The sequence below is a fragment of the Malaclemys terrapin genome, chromosome 6, assembly GCF_027887155.1.
Source record: "Malaclemys terrapin pileata isolate rMalTer1 chromosome 6, rMalTer1.hap1, whole genome shotgun sequence".
Lineage (NCBI taxonomy): Eukaryota > Metazoa > Chordata > Testudines > Emydidae > Malaclemys > Malaclemys terrapin.
The window spans coordinates 9,778,126-9,804,051 of record NC_071510.1 but is presented as its reverse complement, the minus strand read 5'-3'; the positions used below and the strand labels follow the sequence as shown (position 1 = coordinate 9,804,051).

The following is a 25,926-nucleotide window of genomic DNA, read 5'->3' as shown; positions in this document are numbered from 1 at the left end:
ACCGTAGCCATCCAGGTCACGGTCCGTGGTTTCGGAGACAAATTCGGGCCAGTCCAGCAGATTTGCCCACAGGGCACCGACCGGTAGGGAACACGAAGCCGCTTGGCACCCACAATGGGGCCAGCCAGGACAATGGCCATTCTGGACCCCTTGGGCCTACCACCAGCAAGGCCCCCCCGTCCAGGACCTCGAGTTCTGGCCCCTGGAGACACCTGTCCTACTCCCCGCAGGGGTGCCCCTCCTCTCGCAAGGAGGCCACGGTCGCCAGACCACCGGAGCGAGAAAGAGCCGACTCGGCACCGAGCCAGGCACCATCTCAGACCCACACTATAGGACAGACCCCAGAGGAGCACCCAGTCGGTGAGGAGTTGCAGGAAGAGGAGGACACACAGAAGGCCCTAACCTCTTCCTCCTCCCCAGATGAAGCCGTGGCAGGCACGACAGTGTCCGGCCCTCCCCCGGTTGACCATCGGGCACACCAGGATCTGCTCCGCCGAGTAGCCCTCAATCTGGGGTTGCAGGTGGAGGAGACGGTAGAGCAGGAGGGACCCCATGGTTGACATCCTAAGCCCGGAAGGCCCCTCCAAGATCGCACTCCTGCTCATAAAGACAGTACAGTCTAACTATAAGACAGTGTGACAAACACTGGCCTCCAGCGCACCAACTGCGAAAGACGTAGAGAGGAAGTACTTTGTCCCCTCCAAGGGGTTCGACTTCCTCTTTTCTCACCCAGCACCCTGTTTGCTGGTCATCTCTGCGGTCAACGAACGAGAGCGGCATGGCCAACAAGCCCCGGCCCCCAAGGCCAAGGAGGCAAAGCGCTTGGACTTATTTGGTAGGAAGGTCTACTCACCCAGGGGTCTCCAGTTGAAGATCGCTAACCAACAAGCGATTCTGAACAGACACAATTTCAATTCTTGGGCATCAGTCTCCAAGTTTAAGGACTCCCTGCCCCAGGGCTCACAACCAGAGTTCTCTGCCTCGGTGGACAAAGGGAAGGCAGTAGCCAAAACCTCTTTGCAGGCCTCCCTTGACTCCGCGGACGCAGCAGCCAGGATAATCGCGTCAGGTGTGGTGATGAGGCGCTCGGCATGGCTACAGGCTTCCGGCCTTCCCCCAGAGGTGCAAAACACCTTGCAAGACCTCCCGTTTGAAGGGTCAGGCTTGTTCTCAGACCAGACGGATGACAGATTACATAGCCTAAAAGATTCTCGAGCAACCCTCAAGTCGTTGGGTATGCACACCCCAGTGACACAGAGGAAACCCTTTAAGCCTCAACCACCGCAGAGGCAATACCACCCTCGTCCTAGACAGGAACCATACCACAAAAGGGGCAGGGATAACAGGCGTAGATGTAACAAAACGCCTAACCAGGGCCAAAGCCACGGCCAAGGCAAGCCGCAACCAGGAAATAAGCAAGGGTTTTGAAGCTGCGATCGAGGACAGCATACCGACCCTTATACCGGATCCTCCTCTATGTTTCAGGGATCACTTGTCCCATTTTTACCCTGCTTGGTCCCGTATAACATCGGACCGCTGGGTCCTTCGCACGGTGGAGGCGGGATACACCCTTCAGTTCTCCTCGCCCCCTCCCTCCCTCCCCCCATCCCCGTCCCTCTTCAGGGACCCCTCTCATGAGCAACTCATTATGCAGGAGGTGCGGGCCCTCCTCAAAGTAGGAGCGGTGGAAGAGGTCCCTCCGGACCTAAGAGGGAAAGGGTTTTACTCCAGATATTTCCTTATTACTAAAGCAAAAGGGGGCCTCCGTCCTATTTTGGACCTCCGCAAACTAAACAAATTTTTGGTCAAGGAACGTTTTCGTATGGTCTCCCTTGGCGCTATTATCCCATCTCTGGATCCGGGGGATTGGTACGCTTCCCTCAATATGAAAGATGCGTACATTCACATCGCCATCCGCCCGACCCACCGGCGGTTCCTGCGCTTCACCATCAACCAACACCATTTCCAATTTACGGTCTTACCCTTCGGCCTAGCAACGGCCCCACGAGTGTTCATGAAATGCATGTCCGTGGTGGCAGCCTTTCTTCGAAAAAGAAAGATGCGGGTATACCCGTACTTGGACGACTGGCTCCTCGCGGGCAGGTCAGAGGGCGAGGTCCGCTCCCACGTGGCACTGGAGTTACAGGTGTTCCGTAAGCTCGGTCTACTGGTCAATGTACCCAAGTCCTCACTGATCCCCACGCAGAGACTTGATTCATAGGAGCAGTCCTGGACTCGGTGGCGGCACGGGCAAGTCTTCCAGTGTCCCGGTTCCTGGCCATTCAAAGGGTCGTAAGCTCCATCCAACAATTTCCCATGACCACGGCCAGATGCTGTATGCAGCTCTTGGGGCACATGGCGGCTTGCACACATGTAGTCAGACATGCTCGCCTAAGACTCAGGCCATTACAGTTGTGGCTAGCCCAAATGTATCGCCCCAACAGAGACCCCTTAGACCTAGTAGTGACAATCCCAGCTCGGGTGTTGAACTCCCTCTGCTGGTGGCTCGATCAGCAGCAGGTTTGCAAAGGGGTCCCTTTTGCCACACCGCAACCCACCCTGACGTTAGTGACAGACGCATCGGACCTGGGCTGGGGGGTGAACCTAGGGGACCTGCGGACCCAGGGCTTATGGTCTAGGGAAGAAAAGTTGCTTCACATCAATCTGAAGGAATTAAGGGCTGTTTGCCTCACCTGCCAGACCTTTCACGCTACCATAGAAGGCCACAGCGTGTCAGCTCTGAAGGACAACAGTACCGCCATGTTCTTCATAAACAAGCAGGGCGGGTCCCGATCCTCTCCTCTCTGTCACGAGGCGCTCCTCCTATGGGACTTCTGTATAGCCCATTCAGTCCACTTACTGGCAGCATATCTCCCAGGGGTCCAAAACGGGTTAGCGGACCGCCTCAGCAGGTCCTACAACATGCACGAATGGACTCTGAGAGAGGATGTCCTGCATTCAATCTTCCAGAGGTGGGGGTTTCCCCAGGTGGATCTCTTCGCCACCAAGGACAACAGCCAATGCCCTCAGTTTTGTTCATTCCAGAACCTCAGCCCGGGCTCATTGGCAGATGCCTTCGCGATTCAGTGGGGTGGGAGCCTGAGGTATGCCTTCCCACCATTCCCGCTCATCCACAGGGTCCTGCTCAAGTCCCGCAGGGACAAGGCGACAGTCATCCTCATTGCACTGGCGTGGCCACGCCAGCATTGGTTCACGACCCTGCTGGAACTGTCTGTGACCACCCCGATCACCCTCCCCCTCCATTGCGACCTCGTCATGCAGGACCGGAGTCGTCTACTCCACCCGAACCTACTGTCGCTACATCTCACGGCGTGGTATCTCTCTGGCTAAACAATACGGAGAACAGGTGCTCCCACCAGGTCCAGCAAATTCTTCTTGGTAGTAGGAAGCCCTCCACAAGAGCGACCTACCTGGCCAAATGGAGAAGCTTCTCCCACTGGTGTGAGCCTCATCACATACAGCCTTTGCAGGCCTCCATCCCATCAATACTGGACTACTTGCTGCACCTCAAGCATCAAGGGCTCACCCCCGCCTCAATCAAAGTGCATCTGGCCACCATATCGGAGTTCCACCTGGGAGAGTTGGGGGTTTCGGGGTTCTCCAACCCCACAGTAGTTCGATTCCTCAAGGGGCTGGAGAGGGTGTTTCCCTACTCGCGCCCGCCGGTCCTTGCATGGAATCTTAACCTGGTCCTAACTAAACTCAGGGGGCCGCCCTTTGAACCCCTAGCCTCTTGCTCCCTCATGCACCTCTCATGGAAGGTAGCGTTTCTAGTGGCCATCATATCAGCTAAGAGGGTATCGGAATTGAGAACCCTCACTTCGGAACCCCCTTATGCAGTTTTTTATAAGGGTAAGGTGCAACTGAGGCTGCGCCCCAAATTCCTTCCTAAGGTGGTCACGCAATTTCATATGGGGCAGGACGTTTGTTTACCGGTGTTCTTCCCTAAGCCTCATACGGACCCAAGCCACCGCAGCCTGCATACCCTCGATGTCCGTAGAGCCTTGGCGTTCTATCTGGAACGGACCAGGCCATTCCGCATGTCGACACAACTGTTCATTGCCATTGCGGAGAGAATGAAAGGCCAGCCTATCTCGGCTCAACGCTTGTCAGCATGGATTGTGCTTTGCATACGCACATGCTATGAGCTCGCCAACGTACCAGCCTCGGAGATCAGGACTCACTCGACTAGGACCCAAGCGTCCTCGGCGGCTTTCTTGGCACAGGTTCCACTCCAGGAAATCTGTGAAGTGGCCACCTGGTCGTCGGTGCATACGTTCACAGCCCACTACGCAATCCATCATCAGACCAGAGAGGACGCGGTGGTTGGCAGGGCTGTGCTTCAATCAATTGTTCCTTGACTCCTACCCTCCTCCAATGGTAAGCTTGTGAGTCACCTAATGTGTAATGGACGTGAACAATCACTCGAAGAAGAAAAAACGGTTACCTGCCTTCTGTAACTGTTGTTCTTCGAGATGTGTTGTTCACGTCCATTACACTTCCCACCCTCCTTCCCCTCTGTCGGAGTTACCAGCAAGAAGGAACTGAAGGAGGGTCGGGTCCGCAGGGATATATATATACACTAGAGCGGGGCGCCGCTCTGGCTGGAGGGGGGACCCTGCCGGCCCGACGGGAGCTGCTGAGGGAAAAAGTTTCCGACGTCCATGCACGCGACACGAGCGCACCTAATGTGTAATGGATGTGAACAACACATCTCGAAGAACAACAGTTATAGAAGGTAGGTAACCGTTTTTTTCTGATTGTAACGCCAGGATACAAATCAATGCAGTATTGTGTTGAGTCTGCAGGCTGAAAATGAGGTACAAATGTCTCAATTTCATTCAGTTTAACTGGCTGTCAGAAGATCATAATCGGATTCTAAGTTCAACATAGTTAACTTCTTCATGTACTTTTTCATGTCATATTTTCCTGTAGGAGAAACACCTAGCTCTAATGGTCTTTATCCATTAAGCATGGACATACCTGTCACATCTTTGATTCCTTTTATTTGAAAGATCTTTCTTTAGGAAGAGGTTTCAAATTTTGAATGTATAAATATTTATTTGGAGGCGTTACTGTGCTTAAAAACTAAGGTAAAATGATATTCTGCTGTATGTCATCAGTTTCTTTAAAAAACTCTCATGGGACTCTGCGAATTTGTGTACAGAATTGTATAAACTATATTCAGAAAAATTTATTCCATCTCTAGTCTGTCTGCATGTCAGTGCAGGCCTAAAAAAAAAAAAGTACACTCAGTGGACTCAGGTGTGCCTTTGACCCCATGACCTCTTCCAGCCTAATCAAGGATCGTGCCCCTAAACCTACAAATTGGATAAGTGTTGTTCAAAAGCAGCAATCAGTCTCTTCTGTTGGGTATTGCCTCCCCCCTTTACTGCTGTCAGGAATTCACTCCCAGCTCCTCAGTCTCCTTTAGTCACATGGCCTGGGGAAGACCCTATGGTGATCTCCTTCCCTCCAAGTGGGGTTCCTTAGCTGTCATATTCTGTGGGTATTTGGAGGTGGCTCCCTTCTGCCTCCTAGCAGCATCTGCCATCATTTACCCTAAATCGGCAGGACCCAGCTCTGCTGGTATGTGCAGGGGCTCAGGGAGGGCGAGGCATCTTAGGCCTTGTCTAAGTTTTGTAACATTTTCAAGCTGTCACCTGGCAAACACACAACTAAGGAGATACAGAACGCTCCATGTAACCTTTACAACTTAAGGGGGAAAGGAGACCACATCAAATGCTATGACAATATTATTGTCTTGGTAAAAACTTCTGCTTTTATAAAAAGCCTAAACTAGCGACTTATCCTTTCTCATAAGAGCACAGAGATGAGCAGCGTTAACATAAATCACATAGAATGACTGTGGAAAAGTATTCAAAAGCATAACGAATGGTCGCGTCAACAACGTATCAGAATTTCACTCCAATTTATACTAAATAGTATAAGAGAAGGATGCATTTTACAAATGGGTTTAATTCTTTGCTGAACAGTGACGTGACTCACTACTGGTGTGTCTACGTGATAAGGTATCATAGTGCACAGTTACAAGGGAAGGGGTATAGATTTGCTAGGGGAACATTAATTGTGAATTTCCTGACTCTTGTGGATTTAATTTCAATCCTAATTCTGCCTTGGCATAAGCTTCATCTTCTTTCAGTGGTAACATGGGATGCTTATCATGAAGTCTTTCTGGCATTGGTGCTTTGACGTATGAAATGTGCTGTATTTTGTGCAGATGTTGTTTGCTCTTCTAGAAATTCATGTTTGAATCAATGCAGTCTTTTAGTTCCTGGCTTTTGTCATATCAGTTTTTAATTTATGTAATTAATAAAAATAAACTGCATTTTCCAGAGCTATCAGGCCAACATCCTTCTGTTCTTGCTGCTTGTTTGGCCGCAGCAAAATCAGACAACACAGAATGGCCTGTCAGCAAAGGAGGTAGTCCAGGGACTCTGAGTTGGCCTGTTGAATGTTGGCATGAAATTTGGGGAGATGTAAATGTTGCAACAAATGACATACGGTACAAATATAGCACCGCATTTGCCAACTTAGGGTATTATAGACTGCAAAATTACACTGTTTGTGGCCAGCTCTGCCATGAGTTCAGTGTAATTGAAATGTAAATAGATCTTAATTTGTATGGGATTTGTTTCTGCCACTAATTCCATGTTACTCTTTGCAATATGCTCTTGTAACCCTGTTAAAATCATCTCATGAGAATTGGTTTCTTAATTAAAGCCAAGAAAAAGCACCAATGTTTTTTTCTTAATGACACTAATTTATGAAGAAGTTAGGATTTAGCTTTAGGTTATTTTTTTTCCAGTTCAGAAAAACATAATTAGGTTTTAAAAGCATGCTTTTATATGTAGTTCAGAAAATGATTTTATCGTTATTTTCTTTCTAATGGACAAGTTGGGATGGAAATACTGTTGCTTAACATAGAAGGCAATTAGCACATATTATGGAGTTTGGAGTAGATATACTAAATAGTAATTTGGAATGATGAAGGGTAACCGCCTAGCAGCTTGTTAGTTTGGTACATCTCTGCCATCTTCTATAAACTCATGAGCTCTCTTTTGTGCTTGGAGTGCATCTCTTCAGAGACAAAATAATCAAAAGAACCAGTGTTGCAGGATAAATATGCTTTTTTGGACAAATAGGGGATGGGGGAAGGGGTATTTAAGCATAAATTTAGTGCTAAGGAAAGGTGCCAGATGCATGGCATTACCAATCAAAGTTTGTTAGCCAAACAATAGCTTGAAAACTCCCCTCTCTCACCAACAGAGGTGAATACAATGAATACCTGTTACCATTCACTAGGCTTTGCCCCCTCTGCCAGCTTACTGAACCCTTTCGTCTCATCCTCCCATCTGCACCTGTTTGTTTTCATATGGTTCTCTATAGCCTCCAAGTATGCCTGGCCTTTTTGCCCTATTTACCTATCGGTACATATACCTCTCTGGATCTGACCCACTCACCTTAAGCATACAAGTTCCTGTTTCCAAAACTGTCTTTGAAAACTCTCATTTTGGCCACGAACCATAGAACCCTGCCTTCGTGACTTACCTCAATCTTCACAACACTAACTTTAAACATAAATTTAAAAATCAAAGTAGGAACTTGAAGCATGTCAAAGGTACTGCTTGCTATGCTTTTAGGCTGTACCCTTTTCTCCTTCCTTACCACTAGTAAAGTTAGGCAGTTGGTGGTCCGATCTGGAATAGGTTTTGAATGTACAGTGTTGAGGGGGATCAAAGAAGCAACTAAATCAGTGAAATGATCATGGGAAACGTCAATTACCAGCATCCAAACATCACAACAGGGCAAGGTTTAGGGAAATGGTTGCTTGACTTACTAGTGTACTTCTTGGAATCCCTAGTCCTAAAGCACACGAGGGAAGGTTGTTTTTTTTTTTGACTTACTCCTAACTGAGATACAGGAGTTGGTCAAAAAAGTAATTGTAGCCTTACAGCTATTAATGATTATAATTTAAGTACTGCATCCTCAGGGAGGAATTTCATATAAAAAATAAACCTGTCACTATGCACTTAGCTTTAGAAAAGGAGATTGGGAGAACGGGGGGGACGAGGGGGCGAAGGGAGCTGATCAAAAAGGCCCTGAAGTAAAAACTTAGGAAAGTAAAATCCTTAGCCTATAATAGATATGAAGACTGTGCATATCCCGAAACAGGAAGGTAAAAGAGATGTGGTTAATTGTCAGAGATGAAGAGAGTATTCAAGCCAAACCAGTATTCTTCTGAAAATGTAAATGCAACATTAGTGAAACTAATAAAAATAACATAAACTATGGCAGATGAAATATATACATATGTATATTTTATGAAGACAGGGATTTTTGAAGAGTAAATAGCCACAGAGAGAAACAATGCATTTTTTTTAAATGTGTGAAGCAGAAAGCTTGCAAAAGAATGAGTACGTCAACTGGACTATCAGAGAGTAAAAAATGAAATTGAGACAGACAAGGCCATAGCAGAGAAGCTGAATTTTCTCGGCATCAGTTGCCTTTCCACAGAAGATATCTATTCTGTCAGGTAATAAAATTTGAGATGTTGTCAACACCGGTGGTATTGGAGCAATTTGGCCTCCTGTAGTCCATTAGAATTCTTTGTGTCAGCAAAACAGGTGGTCAGATCAGGAAAAAGGTATCCAACCAGATAATTTTTTAAAGTAAAAATTACATTGACTTAGCTGACGCTTTTGTCAAATTCTTTTTACACTTAATTGCCAGTCTTGCGCTAACAAGTTAAAGGACAAGAGACACATCTGAGCGGAGTAAGCAGAACTAAAATTGGCTGCAATACAAATCAGATGTCTAATAAGCTGTATAGTGATCATCCTCCTGGTGGATCTGGGGTGCACATGCTGAGCTAGAACTCCATCTGGCAGACTATTTAATGATTGACAAATACGGATCCCATTGGCATGAAATTGGTGCTTAGCCAGCAACATTTTTGGAAGAGTCCCTACATTTAAAAAAAAAAAAAAAAAAACACCCCTCTCTTGAAACAAACATTTTTTTAGCTGTGTATCTCTGGCAACTTTGTTTCTACCTCAGCATTAGAATTTTTAAAATATTGCACTGAATTCTGTAATAAAACTGTACTTGGGGTGGGGAAGCCATAAAATAATTGTAGAATCCATTACCTTCATGATGTGACAACTAGACATTTAACTTCAAGTGGTATTTTGTTTTGAATGTATATAGTCTACTTCAGTTTTTTCCCCCACAGATGTAAACTGCAGTAATAATACAGAACAGTGTGTCTGGGGTATGACTCATTCAGGTGCATTTATTTTTTGCATTTGTATAGAGTGAAGACAGTCCGAGTCCTAAGAGACAACGCCTTTCTCATTCAGTCTTTGACTATACAGCAGCATCACCAGCCCCATCACCACCAATGCGACCATGGGAGATGACATCAAATAGGCAGCCTCCTTCAGCTCGACCCAACCAACATCACTTCTCAGGGGAACGATGCAACACACCTGCACGCAACAGGAGGAGGTAAATGGATTAGTCAGATTGTGGAGTGGTTTCTTGCTAGCTTGTCTGCTGATTCAGGCGAGATCTTTTTCAAGGCAGCAGTGATTCATTAGCATTAGAAATGAAGTATTCCTAGCAGAAGACTCCTAGTTATACAAGACTATATGATAAATATTAATTTTGAAAGCTTTGTTGATAAACATTTGCTATTATCGCTGCTGAAAACTGGTATTGGAAGTAATTTATGAGGTCAGTGTACTGTCGTCCTATAATTTCGTGTGGACATGTACAGTTGGAGAGGGTGGCTGCTCCTTACCATTTTCAGTTAGAATCCGTTCATTGCTCTAATGCTGTACATTAGTGTGTTGTACACATAGACAGTGTGTCAGAAAATCAACCAAAAACTAAAGATTCTTATTTCTGGACAGGCTACTACTAGTAGTAGTAGACTAATTATTTTTATAGTGCAATAAATGTGTATGACACTTAGAAAACTTACAACTTTGTCCTTCCCTAATAAACGTACAATCTAATTTCAAATGAGCATAAGAACATAAGAAAGGCCGTACCGGTCAGACCAAAGGTCCATCTAGCCCAGTATCCTGTCTACCGACAGTGGCCAATGCCAGGTGCCCCAGAGGGAGTGAACCTAACAGGCAATGATCAAGTGATCTCTCTCCTGCCATCCATCTCCATCCTCTGACAGTCCGAGGCTAGGGACACCATTCCTTACCCGTCCTGGCTAATAGCCATTAATGGACTTAACCACCATGAATTTATCCACTTCTCTTTTAAACTCTGTTATAGTCCTAGCCTTCACAACCGTCTCAGGTAAGGAGTTCCACAAGTTGATTGTGCACTGCGTGAAGAAGAACTTCCTTTTATTTGTTTTAAACCTGCTGCCTATTAATTTCATTTGGTGGCCCCTAGTTCTTGTATTATGGGAATAAGTAAATAACTTTTCCTTATCCACTTTCTCCACATCACTCATGATTTTGTATACCTCTATCATATCCCCCCTTAGTCTCCTCTTTTCCAAGCTGGAGAGTCCTAGCCTCTTTAATCTCCTCATATGGGACCCATTCCAAACCCTTAATCGTTTTAGTTGCCCTTTTTCTGAACCTTTTCTAGTGCCTGTATATCTTTTTTGAGATGAGGAGACCACATCTGTACGCAGTATTCGAGATGAGGGCGTACCATCGATTTATATAAGGGCAATAATATATTTTCAGTCTTATTCTCTATCCCCTTTTTAATGATTCCTAACATCCTGTTTGCTTTTTTGACCGCCTCTGCACACTGCGTGGACATTTTCAGAGAACTATCCACGATGACTCCAAGATCTTTTTCCTGACTTGTTGTAGCTAAATTAACCCCCATCATATTGTATGTATAGTTGGGGTTATTTTTTCCAATGTGCATTACTTTACATTTATCCACATTACATTTCATTTGCCATTTTGTTGCCCAATCACTTAGTTTTGTGAGATCTTTTTGAAGTTCTTCACAGTCTGCTTTGGACTTAACTATCTTTAGCAATTTAGTATCATCTGCAAACTTTGCCACCTCACTGTTTACCCCTTTCTCCAGATCATTTATGAATAAGTTGAATAGGATCGGTCCGAAGACTGACCCTTGGGGAACACCACTAGTTACCCCTCTCCATTCTGAGAATTTACCATTTATTCCTACCCTTTGTTCCCTGTCTTTTAACCAGTTCTCAATCCATGAAAGAATCTTCCCTTTTATCCCATGACAACTTAATTTACATAAGAGCCTTTGGTGAGGGACCTTGTCAAAGGCTTTCTGGAAATCTAAATACACTATGTCCACTGGATCCCCCTTGTCCACATGTTTGTTGACCCCTTCAAAAAATTCTAATAGATTAGTAAGACACCATTTCCCTTTACAAAACCATGTTGACTATTGCTCAACAGTTTGTTTTTCTATGTGTCGGACAATTTTATTCTTAATGATTGTTTCGACTAATTTGCCCAGTACCGACGTTAGACTTACCGGTCTGTAATTGCCGGGATCACCTCTAGAGCCCTTTTTAAATATTGGCGGTACATTAGCTAACTTCCAGTCATTGGGTACAGAAGCTGATTTAAAGGACAGGTTACAAACCTTAGTTAACAGTTCTGCAACTTCACATTTGAGTTCTTTCAGAACTCTTGGGTGAATGCCATCTGGTCCCGGTGACTTGTTAATGTTAAGTTTATCAATTAATTCCAAAACCTCCTCTCGTGACACTTCAATCTGTGACAGTTCCTCAGATTTGTCACCTACAAAAGCCGGCTCAGGTTTGGGAATCTCCCTAAATCCTCAGCTGTGAAGACTGAAGCAAAGAATCCATTTAGTTTCTCCATAATGACTTTATCGTCTTTAAGCGCTCCTTTTGTATCTCGATCATCAAGGGGCCCCACTGGTTGTTTAGCAGGCTTCCTGCTTCTGATGTACTTAACAAACATTTTATTATTACCTTTTGAGTTTTTGGCTAGCTGTTCTTCAAACTCCTCTTTGGCTTTTCTTATTACATTCTTGCACTTAATTTGGCAGCGTTTATGCTCCTTTCTATTTGCCTCACTAGGATTTGACTTCCACTTTTTAAAGGAAGTCTTTTTATCTCTCACTGCTTCTTTTACATGGTTGTTAAGCCACGGTGGCTCTTTTTTTAGTTGTTTTACTGTGTTTCTTAATTTGGGGTATACATTGAAGTTGGGCCTCTATTATGGTGTCTTTAAAAAGCGCCCATGCAGCTTGCAGGGATTTCACTTTAGTCACTGTACCTTTTAACTTCTGTTTGACTAACCCCCTCATTTTTGCATAGTTCCCCCTTTTGAAATTAAATGCCACAGTGTTGGGCTGTTGAGATGTTCTTCCCACCACAGGGATGTTGAACACTATTGTATTATGGTCACTATTTCCAAGCGGTCCTGCTATAGTTACCTCTTGGACCAGCTCCTGCGCTCCACTCAGGACTAAACCTAGAGTTGCCTCTCCCCTTGTGGGTTCCCGTACCAGCTGCTCCATGAAGCAGTCATTTAAAGTATCGAGAAATTTTATCTCTGCATTTCATCCTGAAGTGAAATGTTCCCAGTCAATATGGGGATAATTGAAATCCCCCACTATTATTGAGTTCTTAAATGAGAATGAATAAAACTGACAAGGTTGATGCAAGTAGTATCATGTGATTGCTTAGATGTGTGGTGCATGTATTGCAAGGGTTTACATTTTTATCTTAGTTAAGTTTTGAGCTATGGTTCGTAAGCTTCTTTGTCAGTTGGCATTCTGTTAGTTTATTGAAGCTGTAGCACATTGTTACTTATTGTTAAAGAAGTCTTTAGGGTCACAAATCTTGGAAGCTTTGGGTCACAACTTTCAAAATTATATTGGTTTTCATACAACCAGCAGTCAAAACTAATAATGCAAGTCAATGAGTTGATTTCTTGGATTATTGCATGGAGAGGGGCAACGTGGTCCAGTGGATAGGCAATTATCCTGTGACTCAGGAGACCTGTATTTTATTCTCAGCTCTTCAATTGACCTTCAACTGTGAGTCTCTGTTTTGCCCTCTTGTCCTCTGTCTTGTCTGTTTAGACTAACCTCCTCAGGACAGGAACTCTCTCTACAGTGCCTAGCACAGTGGGCCTCGAACTTGCATGGGGTTTCCAGGCACCATCGTAATACAAATAAAAAGTAGATTACTAGTAAAATAAGCTCAATAGGCTTTTACATAATTCTGTTTAAAAGTGAAGTTAATTTGCCCTTCTTCTGATGAACTTGCTTCAAGTTTTATCAGGTTTAGTCTCTGTCACTACGTATATCCATTAATCTGCTGCCCATGTAACAAAACCTGAGCTTGCTCTGACTGGAGACTGTTTTGAAGCTGTTGGTCACCAAATGGCTAGCAAATAAATCAGTACTGCCAGCACCAAGCATTTTAAAAAAAGCTAGACCCCAGAAAATCTTGATTCAAAATAAGCTTTGTTTGTTAGTCTGCCTTCTTCCCTCTACAGGCTCAAAAATCAGCTGTCCTCTCAATTTGTGATTATTTAGGTTTGACATTCACCCTTATGTACACAGTGGACACAAGGGTGGACTTCTCTCAGCTGCAGGGAAAGTGTCTGCATGGTTTGCCCTCTACTATTTGGGAAGATGGAGCTGCCGTTTTCCTCCTTTCGTCCTTTCCTTGCCACACTCCAGCTTCCATCCCCATTCTTCCTGCCTCCCCTGATGTATAATACACCATCTTCCCTCTGCCTTCTCCTCAGTCTTGTTACCCTCATGTTCCTTCGCATCAGCTCCATGGCAGTAGTTCTGGTACTCTGCTCCCTGATTGAGAACATTAAAAAAGTTCGTGGGGGCGGGGGAGGGGAGTACTTATGTTGAACAGCTAAATACAGTGGACAGGAATCTCCAGTTACAGACAGCTGTGATTGTTACTGGCTAAGAATTGCATGCATCTGGTTATATTTATTTGTTACTCTGTTTCCCCAACCTTGTTTCATTTGTTTGGTCCACAAGTTAGGCCTTGTCTTTTAAGTTTTTAGAGACAGATTGTCATTTACTATTTTTGTGTATTACCCAGCACAATGGGGCCCAAACTGGTTGAGGCCAATGAGCACTACTGCAGTATGAAGGTTAAGTGCAGGTTGTGACTACTTTGCATGAGGCATTTCCAATAATTCCAAGTTAGTCATCTGATAGAGCTACACATGGGGAGGTTATCTCCGAGTTACACCTAAGGAAAGGGACATTTCTTCGCAATTCTGACATATATCTGATCACCTCAGAGAAGTCTGTTTGCATCAAGTTCTGTTTTTTCCACAGTACTATGTTCTGTGCTGCCCATAAATCAGTATATAGAAAAGTGCCCCAAAAGTGTTGACAGTTTTTGTTTTCGTTATGACTTGTTTCCTTCTGGGTAATTAACAGAAGTAAAGCTTGACCACTGGGACTACTTGTGGAAAGGTAAAGGCAGAACTGAAGCTAAAAAAGCTACTGTGTCTAAAGATAAATGGCAGGGGAAACTAGGGTGTTTCTACTTGTTTCGTTTTTTCAAAATGTTGAAACTGCCATCAGTGACTTTTACCACTCCGAGAACTTTTCCAACCCCAAGTCCTTCCTTCCTATGACGTTACAGCTTTGCACCGATGTTAGCTGAAGATTAGAGAGATAAATCAGACCATTTAAGCTTCATATCTGCTACTGTAAAGGTGTTTATAAAGAAAGTTTAAATCTGAATTCACTAAAACTTAAATCTTGCTGCCTGCAATATGAAATAAAATATCTGCAGTAGTAGATACAAACTACTAGTAGTAGATACAAAATTATATAGGTCTATCTTATCTAATGATGTACAACCTTGAACAAGTGGACCTTAGTAGTAATGCAATTTTTAGACATTTAAAAGCCGTCACTAACATAAAGCATACTTGAATACCTTGGGCAAGTTGATTTATATGTAACTGAATGTACACAACCTTAAAGCTAGATTTGTATCTGTGCAGCTTTATTTGATTGTCTAGTGTGATTATGGAAAGCACTGGGGGTAAATCTTTTCGGATGACACCAATAATAGCTACGTCAGCATAACTTTATTAGTAGTTATGCAAAAATTATCAAACACTATAATAGATTCCTAAAATGGAGGAATACAAGGGAAACATGTACCTGCTTATAAGGCTTAAATCAGCAAAGCTCTCCTATAATATAACACAAGTAATTATAAGCGGGATTGGTAACAACACTTGTTGTTAAGATTGCCTGACAGTTCCCATTATAAGACACTGTTTTCAGTTGCTTATGACTTTGCCAAACTTTAATGATTTGAGCTGAAATTTTCTATCCTGGGTGTTTTAGCTCAGGAAGATTTTTTTTTTTTTTTTTTTTTTTTGAGGTGGAGGGAATTTCAGCCAAAACAGTTTCACCTTCTTTTGAGAATCAGGTGAGAGGAAAAAAATGTTTTGCCCATGTTAAAACAGTCTGGTGTCTTTTTCTTTGAGGAAAAAGTGCCCCCATGCTTTGCAGCAGAGACTTGAAATTTGGGCAGAAGGTGGCCTATGTCAAATTTGCCTTTTCCTGTTCTTGTGAAAATCTGCCCAAATTTGGCCAAATTATAAGACTTGGAAAAATTGCAGTTTGCGTATGCTCTGTAGAGACTTGCTAGCGCGCAGCTATTCGCCAAAGTTTTCGTCTGCAATGGGCGTGCTCCAGAGACCAGGCAAGTCACTTAAACTAAACTTCTTGCAGGTAGTCATTAATTGCTCATTTTCTGAGTGCTGACTTCAGACCCTGGCATCTGATTAGCAGAAGGCCTGAGCACTCTCAGTTGCAAATAAAGTCAATAGGAGCTGTACTTTGATCACCGAAAGAGCTATGTTATGCTCCGTAATCCGGTTTTAGATGTCTCAAATTGGGCATCCAAAATGAGTGGATACTTTTTATATTAATCTGTCACAGTTCCCCCTCTGTAAAATGGGGATAATATCACCACCTTAGCTCACAAGGGTGGTGTGAAAATAAATGAAAGTTTGTGAAGCATTCAGCTACTACATTAAGTGCCAGAGAAAAAGCCCATGAAGAAATTAATAATTCTATCTTCAGAGCAGGGTATGAATAGTGTGCACTACATAAGGCCTGAGGCCACACACTGAATAATGAGGAGAAAACAAGATATTGAATAGCTGCTCATTTAGTGAGCAACATCCATTCTGTGTGCTGAATGAGTCACAGGGTCCTTTGGGGGGGAAAAAAAAGTGTGAGATCATATACTTGTAGACTGTCTCCTCATGCATACGTACAAGATTGCACAAGCCACCTTAATCCTGGCATTTTCTAACTTTTGAGTGCTTGACTTGGCAACCTTCATGTTCTTTTAATGTATCTTGTGATTACAATATCTGTATAAAGTGCTTATATTAATTTAGCTTATGCTGGTTCTCCTGATTGGCATATTTTGGTATAATCACTGTATCCTGAAATAATTGCATCTATACTGAGGCTTTTATCAGTATACCACTGTCTGTTTAAAAAATAAAATCACATCCCTAGCTGACATAACAATGTTGATGGAACTGTCTAGTATAGACTTGTCCTCAGTATTGGATTATGTATGATATTGTTTAAGAAAGAGGCCTGTGGCAATTTGTGTGACGTCTTCCCTTTTAACGTGTTCCCAGTCCTCCTGTTAGACGCCAGAGAGCGAGAAGGGATCGCCTGTCTCGACACAATTCCATTAGTCAAGACGAAAACTATCACCATCTCCCCTACGGACAGCAACAAGCAATAGAAGAGCCCCGAGCCTTCCACCCACCGAATGTATCCCCCCGTATGTTGCACCCAGCCGCTCATCCGCCACAGCAGAATGCAGTGATGGTCGACATTCATGAACAGGTATGAGAATGTTGGGCTGAATGTGCTAAGGACACTGCATTTCTCTAAGACTTCCAAAAACTCCGAGTAGTTGGCATTGAAAATAGAACACTGTGGTAACTACTGCTGGCAGTCTGTTGGGGCAGTTTCTTTCAAGGGTCATAATGGTGCACTAGTAACATACAGCAGTGAAAATATCATAAAATATTGGTTATAAAAAAAAAAAAACCAAAGCCTAACAGAGAGTGAAAGTTACTGATTTGGCCAAGGCAGCCATCAGCACAGTTCCAAAGGCCTTCAGATCACACTTTTGAAACGTAATTTTTCTGCTTCTGAAGTGAATTTAGTTTGAGAGGGGATGTGGTGTAGTTATGAAGTAGGCATTCATAAACACTGAAATAAAATACATATCTTTAGCTCTAGGTGCTTTTACAGGATTAAAGTAGACAGTATAAAAATAGAATTCACAATGCATATAATTGACTGCCTTCATGTGGATAGAATCTAATAAACTCCTGTTTTCAGCCCCAAATCTGTTACTCTGACTCTCAGCCCACTCCCTCCCCAAATGCCCCAGAAAGAAGTTAATCTTGGCAGCATATCCTGAAAGTGAAGTTTCAGATTGAGACACCAAGAGGTGGAGCAGTTTCCAGAATCAAGGACCCTTTGGAGAAGATGTTCCACTAGCCTAGCCCCACCCTGTTCACATCAGAGGGCCTAGAGCCCAAGTGCATTTGTTGACTGCAACTACATAGCATCACATGGGGAGGGAGTTGGCCTGTCAGGTAGCCAGGTCGCAAACTGTTTAGAGCTTTATGTTAAAATTAATACTTTAAAACCCTGCCTGTAAACTAATGTGGTCAGTGCAGATAAGGGATCACTGTGCAAAGTTCTCCTCAGTAAGCAGACATCTACATTATGTGCCTGTGAACAAGTACAAGTTTAAGCTAACAGTCCTTCTGGCCTTCTCCGAATTTTCCCTTATGTCTGATAAGTGATCAACTTGCTGGAGCATCTCAAAATGAACACCAAATTTGTCCTCCCACTCCGAATGATGAGATTACATCAGGGCATGTCTGGGGGGAAACAGGTCCCACAGCACTGCTTCTGTGCCCTCTCGGCATCTTCTATAACCAGTGTGTCAATGTTACCAAGGTCTAGTCGCCGTGGTTATTGGTGGGTCCTTCATGCTGGTCCTTGACACTGATCCTACTTCAGGGAAGGGATCACTTCCTCCTGGATGCCATGGTTGCTCTGCTCCATGAGAGAAGTAGTCCTCTCCTGACTCACATTTGGCATGACCATCAGTGCCTAGCAGTCATTGCCTAGGAACCTCTGCTAACCCTGCTACAAAAGGTCTGCAGTGGTGCCCGAGCTAAGTCAAAGGCCACTTGGACTATCTCCCCATAATGTTTTCGTCATAGAGGTATGCAAGACTGTCATCTGTGTAGTAATACTTGTTTGGTTCTGTAGCAGATCAGGAGAGCAGTTGTCTTTCATTTATATTAGGGCTGTCAACTAATAGTGGTTAACTCAAGCGATTAACTCAAAACAAATCAATTAAAAAAATTAATCGCATCTTTAATTGCACTGTTAAACACTAATAGAATACCCATTTAAATTTATTATACATATTTTTGGTTGGTTTTTCTACAGTTTCAAATATATTGATTTTCAATTATGCTAACGAAGCATGAAAGGGCATACAAATGTTTAGCATATCTGGCATGTAAATACCTTGCAATGCTGGCTATAACAGTGCCATGCGAACTCCTGTTGTTGCTTTCAAATGACATACATAAGAAGTAGGCAGCAGTATCTCCCGTAAATGTAAACACACTTATTTGTCTTAGCGATTAGCTGAACAAGAAATAGGACTGAGTGGACTTGTAGACTCTGAAGTTTTACATTGATTTATTTTTGAGTTCAGTTATATAAAAAAAATCTACATTTGTAAATTGCACTTTCACAATAGAGATTGCACTACTGTACTTGTGTGAGATGAATTGAAAAATACGATTTCCTGTTTCTTTTTTACAGTGCAATGATTTGTAATAAAAAATATGAAGTGATTACTGTACACTTTGTATTCTGTGTTGATTGAAATCAATATATTTGGAAAATGTAGAAAATATCCAAAAATATTTAAATGGTATTCTATTCTTGTTTAACATTGCGATTAAAACTGGGATTAATTGAGATTATTTTTTTAATTTTGCAATTAATCGTGATCCATTTTTTAAATAATTTGACAGCCTTAATTTGTATTTATTTCCACCTGTGTACTGGTTTGTTCCTGCTTGTTAATTCCCCCAGAGCGGGATCTAGGCAAGCAATTCATGAAGGAAGAAGAAGGGTTTCTCAAGATAACTGCCTTTTATGGATCCACACTCCTTGTCTCTAATTCTTTGGAGTCTTTACTGGAGATTTCTGATATAGTATAAGAAACCAAGCAGTGGTTGGGGCCCTCTGTCTTTTAGTCCCTCGGGTTTGAATGTTGAGTTCTAGTAGATGTTGCTAATTCCCAGCCCTGGGCATTTTCAGACCAGGAGTGTGGGTCCTTAGTGGCAGTTACCTGTAATTGTGGTGCTTTGAGGCATGTAACCTTTCCCTTCCTAGCTTTTAAATTAGCCTTTGGTTTTATCCACTGTTCTGTTAAGCTTGAGCTTTCACCTTCGAGTGGGAATATGCAAAGATGGTTATCTTGGGAGAAAAAAATTATCTGAATTTTTTTCTTCGATATCTCTGTGGAAAATCATTTATCCTCTCTTCCCATCAGAGTTTGGAAGACTGTTTAGCTACTTGTATATTTTTCCTTCTGATTTTAATTGTCTTTTATGTGGGAGTTACTGCCTCCTTTTTGAAAGGAACTAATCTGAACACATGAGGGGGGCCCTACAGAATCTGAGATGTTTGTGTCTTGGAGGATTTAATGTTTTGAGTTGAGAGTTCCCTCTCTGGCGTTATTCAGGAAGCACTGATGTAAGAGCAGTAATCTATTGAGGAGGATATTTTTTAAGAACAGGAATTACAGGTTTGTAACTCTCTTTTATACTGTCAGTGTAAAATGTGATTTTTCTGGTATTCAGGTGAAAGTTTGCTATTTTTAAATGTCAAACCGTAACTGTTCAGAACCCTCTGAATTGTGTAAATTAACAAAATTACTGAAAATTGTTTGTTTCAATACAGATCCACCAGGGCACAGTCCCTGTCTCATACACAGTAACAACGGTGGCACCACATGGGATTCCGCTCTGCACAGGCCAGCACATACCAGCTTGTAACACACAGCAGGTCCCAGGATGTTCTGTGGTTTTCAGTGGACAGCACCTTCCCGTCTGCAGTGTGCCTCCTCCAGTAAGTAGGTTTATCTAATGACACAGGCTTTCATCTCCAGTGTGTGGGGTGGGCAGCCTGGAGCTTCACAGCTAATGTGGTTTTGCCGTTTCCATCAGAGAAATCCATTCTTCACTGGGGCAAAGTGTGGGTGGCCTTTTAGCTTGATGCAGGGTTGCGTGTTTTATGTTTATGTACTTTTTTTCCATAGTGGTGTAGTACTTTCTTAACATGTTTTAACTAAAGTCAGAACTAGCTTAGGCTCCAGTCTCTGGACACACATCCATAGCTTCACAAAACAAGTTAAGGAATTTGGAGGAAAGGGTTTTTTAAGTTAATCAAATAGTAGGAAGCCCACTAAAATAATTGACTAGGTGTAAGAGACCCCTTCCCCTCAGAGGGTGTGCGCGCATATATAAAATCAGGCCTTCCAGCTACATCTCTAAAATCAATAATTTGTGTAAATACTAGCAAAATTTTTAAAAGAAGACTAACACAGGCCAAAAGATAGCACAACTATTTGGAAACACATTAACAAAGAAACTGTCAAATCATCCTTGTTTATCTAATAACCATGTTTCTCCCACATTGCTGGGAGCAGAATAACTGACTTGCCGAGCTAACTCTTTCCTGTCTCAGACCTGAAATGATACAGAGAGTTCATCCAGATACTAGATGGGGATAATACCATCCAGCTACATTACATGCATACCGCCTTGCTGTCAGAGAGAGAACTATCATTATGTAAGTGCTGACAGTGCACTCAGTATTGTACAAGTAACAAATTAAGCCACTCCCTGAGGAGCTCACACAATCCAGAAATCCAGAAAACTGCCTTTTCATGTGTGTTTTAAATAAGGCGATAATGGAAAGTAACACATGTTGTGTCTACGCCCCAGTAATCATTTGGAACATATAGACTGGAAAAAATCTTTGTGTACGCAGGGCTGCATTTCTCTCAGTACCAATTCTTCTGTACCTGTCACACTACTGAGCGCTTCTCTAGCCCCCACTTCTGTACTGATTCAATTTTTTTTTCTATATAGTTAACTTGGCTTTGTTTTTATAGAATCATAGAATGTCAGGGTTGGAAGGGACCTCAGGACATCTAGTCCAACCCCCTGCTCAAAGCAGGACCAATTCCCAACTAAATCCCAGCCAGGGCTTTGTCAAGCCGGCCTTAAAAACCTTGAAGGAAGGAGATTCCACCACCTCCCTAGGTAACGCATTCCAGTGCTTCACCACCCTCCTAGTAAAATAGTGTTTCCTAATATCCAACCTAGACCTCCCCCACTGCAACTTGAGACCATTGCTCCTTGTTCTGTCATCTGCCACCACTGAGAACAGCCTAGTTCCATCCTCTTTGGAACCCCCCCTTCAGGTAGTTGAAAGCAGCTATCAAATCCCCCCCTCATTCTTCCCTTCTGCAGACTAAACAATCCCAGTTCCCTCAGCCTCTCCTCGTAAGTCATGTGCTCCAGACCCCTAATCATTTTTGTTGCCCTCCACTGGAATTTTTCCACATCCTTCTTGTAGCGTGGGGCCCAAAACTGGACACCGTACTCCAGATGAGGCCTCACCAATGTCGAATAAAGGAGCGATCACGTTCCTCGATCTGCTGGCAATGTCCCTACTTATACAGTTGCCCTACTTATACACTACTTATTGCAGTTCTAGAAGTTATGAAAATAGGGTGACTTAATGTCGTGGTTTAGGTGTGAACTAACGTTGTGTTAAGAACCTTAATTTCCTGAGTAAAGCACTTTTCTGACTTCAGAGTTAATTTCTCAGCTTTAACAATGCATAAATAAACCTTTTAATCTGTAATATTTATATGAAGTGTATATGCAGAAGCATATCAGTCCATTTTGCAACATTTTGTTAACATATGAACGTTGACTGCCCCAATTCACACCAGCATAACTTTTTTTTTCTTCTTTTTCAAGAAGAAGATTCATTCCCTTTCCAGCTCCTGTTTACTTCAGGGGCTTTTTGAGCAGTGAAAATTGCTCATATAATTTGTAAAAAATTATGGGCTTGATTCTCATTTACACTAAAGATACTCTGCATTGTAATTACATTCACAGCTATTTCAAGACCCTTTACACTGCCAGAGCAATCTATTTCAGAAGTTGTTGATGCATCTAAGTTGATGGACCAGGGACAGCAGTTTTAATTCACTTTGTCCAAACCCCATTCACTCCCCGTTGGATATCTTCTTCAGCTTTCTGGCATCCTGCAGTCTAAGATGCCTGTTGGTAGCACTTCCTCTTCCTAGTTGTTTCTTTGCTGCAGCACCTCAATCCTGTGCAGGGAGAGGGAGCTGTCAAAATTGAGGTGATCTGTTACATGGTCAGAGTGCCAGGGAAGCAGAGAGGAGACCTCTCCGGTCTATATAGATTAAGTCACAGTTTTAAGAGCTGTGGGATCTTTAATGCTCAGTACCAGTCAGTGGAGCCACATCTAGCTCACGGAAGTGAGTGACTGTGACAATGAAACAGTGGTTTGAACAGTGAACTCCTGTGAAAGAGACAGTCTCACATGGCCCCGAAAGTGCTAAGGAGCAACAGATGAAATTGGAAAAGGAGCATCTGTGCAGAGCAACCCGAAGAACTGATTGGAGGTGCACCCACCTATCTACCCTCCTAATGAAGCATTTCTGGCTTTATGCAGTCTCGTAAAATCTGTGGAACAGCAGAGGACAACGGGGAGAAAGTCCAGTTCGAAAGCAACTACTACAATTAAAACTGCAGAGGAATTAGTTTTAAAGGAACCCTCCGGAATGTTTCAAAATCTGAGCTGGGAGAGCACAGAGAAGAAAATCTTTCATTGACAAATGCTCAGAGTGGTGTAATCTGATTGGGGAAGCAGCTCTGTAGTTCCAGTGCACACATGGGTGGAAGATAATTATGGGTTTGGAACCATCTTCACTTAAACTGATTTCTGCCTTATCCATGACATTTTGTTACAATACTATTTTGTATTCAAAACATAACAAGTTTGCCCATAAAACAGTCATAAAATACAGTTTAATCTGCTCATGGAAGGAGATAACACATCAATTTCATCGTGTATATTCAGTTCAGTGAAATCACTATTAAAAGAACGTTACATTTGCAGGGAAAAATGAAGGTGAGGAAATAGTCTGCCCATCTTCAGCCCTGCCCTCTTGTGCTCATACATTACAGTAATTTTTAATCACATGATAGCATGATATTATTTCCATAAGACCTCTTGCTCAGTGCCTATATCTGTGACCAATCAAAACTGATTTTTCACCTGATCATCAAAATGTGTTGTCTGTCTCAAATTTCAGCTTTCTAGGTCCACTTATAGATATTAGAACTGTTCCCAAAAAAGGTTGTTGGGTTTTTTTTGTTTTTTTAATGTTAGGGTGGCTTTTCATTGCCTTCATCTAAGAAATGACAGAAACATGTTTGCATACATTTTTTTAAAAAATCACCTTTGGGCAAAGACAAAATCTGGAAAATTTTTAGCCTGTAAAATGAAAGCTTGACAGCTTATGCAAGGCATTTGACTTGGTACCATGTGGCATTTTGATTTAAAAAAAAAAAGAAAATGATGCAAAGTTAACATAGCACATGTTAAATGGATTAAAAACTGGCTAACTGAAAGATCTCAAAATGCAGTGCAAACAGGGAATCCTAGAGAGCGTGTGGTGTTTCTAGTGAGGACCTGCAGGAATCGGTTCATCGCCCTATGCTATTTAATACTTTTACCAATGACCTAGAAGAAAACATAAAATCATTATTGAAAGTTTGTGGATGTCAGGAAACTTAAAGTGGTAAATAATGAAGAGGACAGGTCACTGATACAAAGCGATCTGGATCGCTCGGTAAACTGGGCGCAAGCAAACAATGTGCCTTTTCATATGGCCATATTAAATGTATACATCAAGGAACAAAGAATTCAGGCCTATACTTACAGGGCTGAAGATTATATCCTGGGAAGCAGGTGACTCTGACATGGACTTGAGGGGTCACGGTGGATAATCTGCTGAACATGAGTTTAAGTGCAATGCAATGGCCAAAGGGGCTTATGTGATCCCTGCATGTATAAACAGGGGAATCTCAGGTAAGAGTATCATATCAACAGCCGACAGACCAGGTACTCATGGTACTAAAAAACCCAGCACACGGTACCGAGCTCCGCCATCCCACCGGTACTGAGACCAGGCACATGACAGCAGTTCCTGTGTCACATAGACTTATCTGTCTCGGTACTGCAGTCTCCTCTCCTCACACTAACGGTACCATGGTACATGCGGTACTTAGCCAACCCAGCTCTCCACAGCGTTCACCACAATTCTCTAGTGGGGAGGACAATGAAGAGAAGGATATAGGAATGCTGTGGCAAGTGTCCTCTCCTGTGGCTACTCCTCCCACACAGGCCCCACCAAGCATGGGATTCCCTGTAGATTTTACAAACCAACCCTGGTACGGCCAACCTTGGATGCCCACAGTGCCCTTTCAACCGCAATGGCCATTCTGGCAGCCATGGGCTCTGTATCCACAACAGCAACAACAGGGAATACCCACCACTCTGCTCGCAACTGGTGCATCTCAGCCACCCATACTGCCATCAAAGGCACCTTCTGCTGTCTCCCAACAAGGGACCGAAGAACAGGAGGAATTCTCGGACCCAAACGACCAGGCTGACATTCAGGTTTCATCTTTCTCACCGGATGGCACAATTATGCCTCCACCTCCCACCACAGCAGACAATTTCAGGATTTCTACAAGACGGTGGCCACTTTGCTAGACATCTCTCTGGAAGAGGTCCAGGAATCTCACCATAAGCTAGTGGATATACTACACACGTCCACTTCATCCAAAATCGCCCTTCCCGTGAATGTTGCGATTATGGACCCTGTGAAATCGCCTTGGCAAACCCCAGCAACGATTGCACTTGCCTGTAAAAGGTCTGATAAGAAGTATTACATGCTGGCCAAGGGCACTGAATTCTTTTCCTCACATCCAACGCCGAATTCGTTGGTTATCGATGTGGTGAACGAACGGGGTAAGCTATCATATGGGGTGTTTCTATAGTATTGTTAAGACTGGAAACAGCTCGACCTGTTCGGCCGCAAAGCATACTCGGCTGCGACCTTATAATTGAGAATTGCCAACTTTGAGGCCCTACTGGCAAAGTATGATCACAATAATTACACAAGTCTCTCAGAATTTATAAACTTTATTCCAGAAGACAAAAAGGATCAATACAAAGCACTCATCACAGAGGGCCATCTTATCACCAGAACAGCGCTACAAGCTGCCCTTGACTCCACTGATTCCACAGTGAGATCCATAGCAACAGGAGAGCCTACTCATTTCATCTGTCCGGTTTCCTAAAGCCAGTGCAGACCACTGTAGAATACTTACTGTTCAAAGGCTCCAAACTCTTCGCGGACAAAACGGACAAGTTATTGCATATCCTGAAGGACTCCAGGGCCACCTTGTGGTCTCTGGGCATCCACACACCTAGGAACAAGAGATGGCAGACCAATTATCAAACTCCTCAATGCTTCCACCCCCTTCCGTATACCCAACTAAATAGATATTACAACCAAAAGGGGCGGAAACAGAAAACTTAGAGGAGAAGGCAGTTAGCTTCGTCGACTACTACCTCTCAGCCATCAACCTCTAGACAAGATTTGAAGCC

The 25,926-nt window shown here is 43.2% G+C and overlaps 1 protein-coding gene across 2 annotated transcripts in view; it reads left to right on the top strand.

Annotated features, from left to right (window-relative positions):
- The window catches only part of RNF38 (ring finger protein 38), a 207,145-nt gene that overhangs the window by 143,280 nt on the left and 37,939 nt on the right, over positions 1-25,926 (top strand). For both annotated transcript variants that reach the window (XM_054031977.1, XM_054031978.1), the window contains 3 exons: positions 9,359-9,552; positions 16,716-16,929; positions 20,098-20,265. In XM_054031977.1, coding sequence (XP_053887952.1) covers positions 9,359-9,552; positions 16,716-16,929; positions 20,098-20,265 — 576 coding nt within the window. The remainder of the gene's footprint in view (positions 1-9,358; positions 9,553-16,715; positions 16,930-20,097; positions 20,266-25,926) is intronic.